Here is a 9,926-nt window from a genome sequence, read left to right as displayed (position 1 = left end):
TTCAGGTGAGAGCAATTAATTCAGTTTATTGAAACAAGGGATGCCTCAGAGGATTTTTCTCTAAAAATGGCTAATTTATGCATTATGGGAATTCATTTGACTCTCCTTGAATCTAATCTCATTTTAGAATTTACTTATGGGCTTTTTATTCCTTTGGGTACAAACTTCTGAGTTCTCATTCCTATAGGACTTTGTTCCACTAAAAAGACATCAGAGTACAAGGAGTAAAATCAACAATGCGTATAATAGTGGGGATTAGGAGCCTTCTTCTTAGATTTATCTCCTTTTGAATCTGAAGGGTAAATCCAGTCTTCTTCACCTTGGTAAGTACCTGAATATCCTAATGTTCCAATTATGGATTCCATTAATAAAGAACATTACATGAGTAGGTCTGTCCCTGAAAGACATAAAAACATGGTCTCTGGAAACTAATGATGTCCGTGATGAATGATGAATAGGTACACTAGAATATCTTCTATGCAGTATTTTGTTTTCTTTTAAACTCCCTAAAAATGCTAGCCCTTGATACAAAATAAAATATATGTAACTAGACATGCTGAATTTTATAAACACAAAGATACCAGTTTATTTTCAGGGAAAATAGAGGTTGATAATGTTACATAAGGAGCTCTGGTAGCGTAGTGGTTACGAATTAGGCTGCTAACCTCAAAGTCAGCAGTTCAAAACTACCAACTGTTTCATGGAAGAAAGATGAGTCTTTCTGCTCCTGTAAAGATTTGCAGCCTCAGAAACTCATAGGGTCACTATGAGTCAGAACCAACTCCACAGTACTTAACAACAACAATGTTAACTAGGTAGTTAGGTAATACAGCCATTCAAAATGTTCTCATCCCTATTTTTTTAACTGATTGATAAACAAATAAACTTTTATTCTATTAAGAGACCTGAAATGAGCTTCATTATTAATATTACTAATATTATATTATCAAAATAAATTAAACAAATAACAACACAATTTAACCAATTCCATATAAACAGTGTACTTTATCATGGCTCCATCTTCTAGCAATTCACATATTCTGTATCTATACTTAGCCTTAATTTTCTTTTGTTTTGTTGGTTTACATTTCCAGCTTACTTCCCAAGTAACTGTCATAAATACTTCAAGTCAAATCCCTCACAACAAGATTCATGATGAGACCTGTCATTAGTTCTAGTGTAAGTTAATAAATCAGGTCATAAAAAAAAAAAAAAAAAAATGTTGTTAATGCTGTTAGTGCCTTTGAGTCAGTTATGACACATATGGTTTCTTTTCAGTACCAGACAGCTTCATGTTTCTCCTGCAGAGCAGCAGGTGGACTTCAACCACTGACCTTGCAGTTCAAAGTCCAGTGCTTATTCTATAGTGCCACCACACTCCTCCTAAAAAAGATAGCATGATCAAATAATTCTCAACCAAATTGATTTACAGAACATAAGACATCACTGGTTATATTTCTAAAATTAGATTTGAGTTTTTATTGGGGATTTTATTCAATATGTTGTAGTGAGTCAAATCAAATATATCAACTCAACTCCATACCAAATATGTAGCATTAATAGATAAAACGTAAAAATTATAAAAGGTATTGTTATGCTATTCAGATAAAAAGAAATAGGAATGATATGATATAATGTAATAAAAGAGTTCTTGTGTGGTGTTGTAGGGTAAACACTGGACCCCAAGGTCTGTTTGAACTGCAAGGCCAGTGGTTCAAACTCACCAGCTGCTCCTCAGAAACTCTATACAGAGAAACTATGAGTCAGAAGCAACTCAATGACACTTAACAACAGTAACAATGTAAGAACACATATTACCATATGTTAGAGATGCATCCACAGATTTAGCTTTGAGTCTCAAGAAATTCTTGTTTTTGTACCTCAGCACCTGCACAGGGTTGTACATAACAGTGGTCTGTGTTTGACTTGGAGCCAGTCTAAGACATCATGTTTGAGACAAGTAGACATTCTACTCCAATGGAAGGTAGACAAAGTTGTTGTTACAGCACACGTTTACCTACCACTAGTAGGAAAAGACAAGGAATTGGAGTAACTGAAAGAACAATTTAGCAAAATTGCATCAACTTACTCTGTAAAAGATCCTTAGTGCCGAGTGGTCAACATCAGGGAATGGGAAAGAGCCAAACACCTCATGTAATCATGGTGCATGAACATTTCCATTCAACATGAGAGTAAAAATACAATTCTAAACTACTAGTAACATTAACACCAATAGAAAAACAACAACAAAAACTACCCTTTCAACAGTAAGAGTATTTACTTATGAGCATAGGAAAAATAAAGCAACATAAAATAGATTTCAAGTAGCCATACTTAAATTGTTGTTGTTGTTACGTGCCGTGGAGTCAATTCTGACTCATAGCAACCCTGTACAGGGTTTCTGAGGCTGTGAATCTTTATGGGAGCAGAAAGCCTCATCTTTCTCCCAAGGAACAGCTGGTAGTTTCGAACTGATGACCCTGAGGTTAGCAGCCTGACTCGTAACCACTGTGCTACCAGAGCTCCTTATATTTAAATTAAGACCCTAATATAAATTGAAATGCATAGTTTTTAAAACATGCTTCTTTAAAAAAAAAAAGAAGAAGAAGACTAAAACAACAACAACAACAAAATAACCAATAATTACCTCAGGAGTTAGAAAAAATGTGAAACCAGACACAAATGCATAATATAGTTAGTAAATTATAAGATAATACAAAGGGATACACTCAAAATACATACAAAGAAATGGAGTTTGAATACAGAATGAAGCAATCTAGCTAGAAAAATGCATTGAAGAACTTCAACATTTTCCAGACAGTATGCAAGATAGTCCATATGGCACAGTATAATGACTAATAGTATCCAAAGTTGACAAAATAACTTTTTAGGTTAGCAATACAGAGTGTTAAAAAAAAAAAAAACCTGATTAAATACTACATTTTGAAATGCAAACTTATAGACTAGCAGAGCAAAATAAAGTCTTAACTAAAAAGAATAATAGACCATAAGGGCGCAAGCAAGAAATTGATGCACAGTAGCAGTCAATGAAGAAATGTTGATTAAATGATCTCTATATAGTGATGCCAATAAAAGGAAGGGAAAAAAACCCCACAAAACCAACCAAACTTATCCTAGAGTCCATCCTGACACATGATCTTATAAGACAGGGAAGAAGTACCCATAGGGTTTGTAAGCATGCAACCTTTATGGAAGCTGACTGCCACATCTTTCTTCTTTCAGCATCTGGTAAGTTCAAAACACTAACATTCTAATTAGTAAGACAGTATTTTACCCATTGTACCATCAAAAAGCAAATGCAAATCTACTGTCATTAAGTTAAATTTGGCACATAACGAAACTATAGGATAGACCAGAGCTTCTCTTTAGCGTTTTCAAGAGTTAAACCTTTACTGGAGAAGACAGCATACCTTTATCCCATAAGAAAGCTGATGGTTTTGAACTATTGACCCTTGAGTTAACAATCCAGTGAAAATAATCACAGTGTTAATAGGACTCCTTATATAGAAGAGTAGGCAAAGGGAGATTTAGGGATCTAGAATGGGAAGGAAGGATGTAACAGAGAAGAGTAAACATAGAAGACTGAAAGCTGATTCCAACCAGAAATATCTATAGTGTTCCTCTACGTAATTAGTAATCATTTAATAAATATAATAGAGAATAAATAATTCTATAAACAGAAACAACATCATAAGGATTGTAAAAGAAAATCTTACAAAAGATGTGAAATTCTCTAGAGAGAAAATGATATATTTCTTCACATTTTTTGTATACTCACTAGAATATTAAATTCTTAGTGCAGGATATCTTCCAATTATTGTTGTTTGTGCCATCGAGTAGGTTCCCTATACATGGAGACCCGATACATAACAACCCTTTATTAGGTTTTTTTATATATAGGTGAGTTTGAGCTGTCAATGTTGTGGTTTACAGTCCAGTCCTGATCCTACAACACCACACCAGGAGTCCAGTATTTACATAAAAAAGGAAAAGTATCAGGTTTTTAAATTGTGAAACAGGTACCAGTGTCTTATTTGACCTATTATCAGTCTTGTATCTATTATCTGTTTATAACTTACATATGTCATAAGATGTGATTTGGATACTAATTGTTTTCCTTTTCTCTCCATATTTGTTTTAGTTGGATCTACTTATCTATTTTTCTACATTTAGCTTTACTTCTATAAAGTACAACTAGAATGTTGGGATTCTTAAGACTGCAATGATTTCAGTGGAACTAAATAAGGCATTCACACCAACTTATTTGCATCTATGTTAAGCTACTCATCCTGATGTTCTTACATACCTGAAATGTCTTTCTTCAACACCTCTGAAATTGAAATCTCTATCTTCTTTTTGATTGGCTTCCCAGGGATGGAATCACTCCATATTTGGTTCTCCATTCCCATATGCTTCATGTACCTGGTTGCCATCTTGGGGAACTGTATCATCCTCTTCTTCATAAAAACAGAACCTTCTCTGCATGAACCCATGTACTATTTTCTTTCCATGCTGGCAATTTCTGACCTTGGTCTGTCTCTCTCCTCTCTTCCTACTATGCTAAGGATTTTCTTGTTCAATGCCCCAAGAATTTCCCCTGATGCTTGTATTGCCCAAGAATTCTTTATTCATGGCTTCTCTGCTATGGAATCATCTGTTCTTCTCATCATGTCCTTTGACCGTTTTATTGCCATCTACAACCCTCTGAGATATGCCACTATCCTTACCAGTGCCAGAGTCACCAAAATTGGGTTTGCTTTCTCTCTCAAAAATTTGTTGTTGATCCTCCCTTTCCCTTTCACTCTAAAGCATCTAAGATATTGTAAGAAGAATCTCCTATCCCATTCCTATTGCCTCCATCAAGATGTCATGAAGCTGGCTTGCTCTGACAATAAGGTCAATGTCATCTATGGCTTATTTGTAGCTTTCACAGGAATCCTTGACTTAACATTTATTTTCATGTCCTACATACTGATACTGAAAACAGTGTTGAACTTAGCATCACAGAGAGAAAGACTCAAGGTCCTCAATACTTGTGTTTCCCACATTTGTGCTGTGCTCATCTTCTATGTGCCCATTGTTTCTCTAGCAGTCATCTACCGATTTGCCAAACATAGTTCCCCTACCATTAGGATCCTTATGGCTGATGTTTTTCTCCTTGTGCCTCCATTGATGAACCCCATTGTATACTGTGTGAAGAGCCAGCAGATAAGAAATTTGTTCTTAGGGAAACTATGTCAAAAGCAAAGTTGACAGAAGTGTTTACCATAATCAAAATCAAGTTAATATATGATAACAGAACCAGGGAGAATAAATGCGTAAAGAGCCACGACCTATATGAACTATTTTACAATATTATATCTGAGTATGTTTATTAAAGTTGGAGGATTGTTGTTGTTGTTGTTAATGTGCTGTCGAGTTGGTTCCGACCAACAGCAGCCCTGTATAGGGTTTCCAGGGAGTGGCTGATGAGCTTGAGCCGCCAATCTTGCAGTTCAAACTGACTTTGCAGTCCAGCCTATTTATCCACAGTGCTATACCAGGACTCCATATTTGGAGGATAAATCTTGCTAATTGGTTACTTTAGGATTTAGGCATGAGGAATGATTTAATTCCCAAATAAATTTTTGCTTCAGGAACAAATATATGCTTACTATTTTCATCATGGTTAAAGAAATATGTTATGTGTTCATTTGAGAATTAACAAATCTTTATTTGTCAATTGAGTGAGTATTGATTGTAATGATTGGAAGTAACTGACATTTTCCTTTTCATTTAAAAAATTCATCTTCAACACAATTTTGATTTATATATGTCTTTGTACAGAAAAGACTGAATGTGAGATGAGTAAATGTCACTTGCATATATGTAGCAATAAAAATAAAATAAAACATGAAAATATTTTCTTTGCTTTAATGTTAAGTAAGCATTTTATTCATTTGTTTGCCTTAATGTTTTCTTCTGTAACATTAAAATATAGCCTACTAAATTATGTAAGATAAGTCAGTTTTATGTCCTCTTCAATAGTGGAGAAAGAAAGTCAATTGAAACTTCATCAAACAGAATTTACTTGCATGCTTACTAACATGAAATTTTTACAGGAATTGTTGTTTTTGTTAGATGACATCGAGTCAACTTGGACTCATGTTGAGTCTGTACAGAGTTCCTGAGGCTATAAAACTTCACAATCACAGAAAGCCTCACCTTTCTGCAATAGAAAAAATGGTGGGTACAAACCATTGACCTGTGATTAGCAGTCTATTTTTTATCATAAAGTATCACTAGACTCTTTTTACTGTTATCAGTGTCTTTAATCTACAGATAAAATACTTCAAAAGCAAAAAAACAGTCCCCATATAAACATAATCAGATAACCCAGAAGGGTACATTTTAAACAACATATAGCTTTCCACTGAAATGCACATTATTCCTCTTGTCTACAAGGTCGGTGTTTCAAATTCACCAGCCACTCCTCAGAAAACGTATACAGGGCTGCTATGAATAGGAACTAACTTGATGGCACTTAACAACAACAACAATGTATTTATAACAAAAAAAAATTTGCCTCAAATAAAATATTTTTCTTCATCGCAAAATAAGACTGGCCTTATGAGATTTGGCTGTACTTTTACACTGTTACAGCAAGAATGTTAATTCAACATACAAGAGTTTGCAACTTGCAAAGCTTAGTGTTTTTATAAGAAAATTTCAAATTAGAATTTGTATGGGGTCCTTGGGTGATGCAAATGGTTGGTTAAGTGCTCAAAAACTAGAATTCTGCCTCAGAAGAGAGGATTGGTCATCTGTTTCTGAAATATCAGTCATGAAAACCATATGCAGTAGTTCTATTGTACAGCACCTGGGCTCTTTAGAGTTGGAATCTCCTTGAGACAACTGGCAGTGTTTATAAAGAAACTAGGAAGCCCAAGAAGCTCTCCATTGTATTTTTCTTGCAGAAAATACACATTTTGGAAAATGTATTTACATTCTTGAGATCCCAAAAGATTCCAAGTTCTTTAGCCAGCAGTAGAGGTGACGTTCTTTACCATCTGTAAGACTGGCCTCTGTAAATGTGCTACTGGTCTAGTTTTCTGAGGGCATGGCTTTTTCAGCAATGACTCCACAAAATCAACCTTAGTTTGTAAAAAGAGGTTCGTCACACTTGATGAACAACATGGAGTGTACAATGAGCACTATGATCAAACAATGAGCACCATTTTCAAATATGACATTACAGGCAAGGTTTGAGTCATAATCCATTTCTCCAATTAAGCTAAGCACTGAACCGTAATGTTGGTTTGAACCACAAGATTGGCAGTTCAAACTCACCAGCCACTCCTTGGAAACCCTATACAGACTCAACAGCACTTAACAGCAATGAAGAAGGACAGGTTCTAAGAGAGCCTTTGCAAATGACTAAACCTAAAAACCCCATGCCATTGAGTTGATTCTGGCTTGTGGGGATACTATAAGACAACGTAGACTGCCCTATAGGGTTCCCAAGGCTATACAGCCACTCCTCAGAAACCCAATACAGAGTTGCTATGGATTGGAATTCACTTGACGGTACTTAACAACAACAGTCTTATACAGCCATTTCCAAGTTCCAGAAGTGCATTGCCTGTGCTTTTTCCCCAAACTTGGGTTAACTAAAACCTGCAGAGATCTCCCTCACTCTTCCTTCACTCAAAAACTCCACAATGAGACCTATAGAGTGGGTCAGTCTCTTCTAGAGAGAATAAGAGCATGGAGTCTGCTTAGAAAGACTTTGCTTAACTAACCTGGAATCTGTGGCCTGAGTCAGAGTCACGATCTGCTGAGACAGCCACTGTCTCTCAGAAGCTGAAGGACACTTTGGGCAGGCTCTAGAGAGGAGATGGAGCTGAAGTGCATTAGAATCTGGAAGGTGCTAGATTGCAATTAAATTTTCAAAACCTTCTTTGTAAAAGGAAAAACCTGTAACTTTAAAGTTTAATCTAGCAGAAGAGCCAGTTACCTTAAGGCATAACCCATTGCCAACGAGTCTATTCTGAGTCAGAAGAATTGGTGTTACAAATTGATAAAGTGCTGTGGTACTTTTCACATGTTCCTTGGAAATCTGGGATATGGAGGCAAATAACATAATTCTGCCAGAGGTAGTAAGGGAGACAAGATGTTTACTCCACAAATGTTTAATTTTTGAATTTAATAGAGGGTTGAACTACTCTTAACTCCATTCTCTTTGAGGGTTCACCTGCAGGGCTATTATTTCCTGTGATTACAGCTATTGCTGTTAGCATCTCCAAAGGTTTCTGAATTGTCAAGAAAACATCTGAGAGATAGCACTGGACTCGGTAGAAAAGAATAAATAGATGCAGCTATACATCAGTGAAACTGAGCTTATTGCATGCCACCTCCATTACTGCCTAAATCTCACCTTTGCGTCCAAGTCCTAGCCACTTGCTGGTAAGTTTCCTGATTCTCATAGCTCTTAATTGGCTTTTCCTCAGCCCAAACAGGAAATTGATGTGGTGTAACTTTTCAAACAGCTACCACTAATCCAATTCTGTAAAGAATTCATGGAAGTTCAAGGTCCTGCAAACACATGGAAAATAACTAGGTGTTAATATATAACTGGAATTATTCATTGTATGTCACAATAAGATAAGCATTGGACTGCAAAACACAAGGTTGGAGGTTCAAACCTACCAGCTCCTTTTTGTAAACCCTTTATAGGGTCTCTATGAGTCAGAACCAACTCAATAACATTTAACAATGAGTCTATGATTGGATTTCTTTTATGGTACTGTAAGATAAGCACTGGATTACTAACCACAAGGTTTTTGATTAAAATCCACTAGCCACTCCTCAAAAACTCTATACAGAAGCAACTCTATGCACTTAACAACAACAATAGTATATAACTGGGAGCTTGGTGGCAATGTGGGATAAGCACTGAATTGTGAACTACAAAGTTGGCAGTTCAAGTGGTTCATGTCCACCATATGCTCCTTGGGAGCAAGATGAGGGTTTGTACTCCTGCAAAGATTTACAGCCTCCATAACCCTATATAGGGTCATTATGAGTGGGAACTTACTTGAAGTCACTTAACAACAACAACAAATTTATAATTGGGTGTCCTGTTGTAGCACTATTGTATAAGCTCTGGACTGCTATCTGAAAAGTTGGTGGTTCAAATCCACCATCTGTTCCTTGGAAATCCTATACAGGGTGGCTATTAGTTAGAATTGATTGGAAGTCACTTAAAAATAATAAAAAACAGCCTGTGATTTCAGGATGTGCGTAGAATATAATTCAAAGACAGGAGCTTGGATCTGAGTCATGGACATATCTTGTTGAATGGTGAAACTTTTACCTTAAATTGTTTCTGAATACAGATATACAGGACCACTGAGCCCCAATACATGTTCCTGAGAAAAGATTGGTGGCCATTAGGAGTTTCTGGTAAGCTTTAAAATCTCTGCTTCACATTTAAGGACAAATCTTATGAATCCAGTAATACCAACAACAAATATTTTTCAGTTCAAAACTTTTAAAGGGGCAGGGCTTGATGTTGGCTAGGGAGGAGGTGCAGTGAGATTCCCCATCAGCAATACCACAGAATACCAGGCAAAGCAGATTCAGGGCAGAGCTCCAAAACTCAGAATCACATAGGTAGGAATATTTAAAAAGTTCAAAGGCTTATAGCTAGGGGAACTTGTAGCGAAAGTAAGAAATCATATACTTTTGAATCTTCCAGGCTAGGTGGCCCAAAGCCAGCAACTCAGGTAAGACCAAACAGCAAGACCAAGCGGGGAGCAGACACACCATGGAAAAATGACGCAGGAAACTTGGAGCAAAGGTGGACAATACACTTCGTCGATTTTGCTCTGCTATGATTTTCTTTTTTGGTATCTGTTCATTGC

At 36.2% G+C, this 9,926-nt stretch overlaps 1 protein-coding gene across 1 annotated transcript; it reads left to right on the top strand.

The window, feature by feature from the left end:
* The first annotated feature begins 4,332 nt into the window (after positions 1-4,332).
* On the top strand, positions 4,333-5,274 carry LOC102825662 (olfactory receptor 51A4-like). Its single transcript, XM_006870235.1, has one exon. It carries the CDS (start codon positions 4,333-4,335, stop codon positions 5,272-5,274), a length of 942 nt encoding a protein of 313 aa, XP_006870297.1.
* The last annotated feature ends 4,652 nt before the right edge of the window (positions 5,275-9,926 follow it).

The sequence above is a fragment of the Chrysochloris asiatica genome, unplaced genomic scaffold (genome assembly GCF_000296735.1).
Source record: "Chrysochloris asiatica unplaced genomic scaffold, ChrAsi1.0 scaffold00140, whole genome shotgun sequence".
NCBI classification, from domain to species: domain Eukaryota; kingdom Metazoa; phylum Chordata; class Mammalia; order Afrosoricida; family Chrysochloridae; genus Chrysochloris; species Chrysochloris asiatica.
The sequence above is the reverse complement of the archived record's forward strand: the minus strand, read 5'-3'. Positions and strand labels throughout refer to the sequence as shown.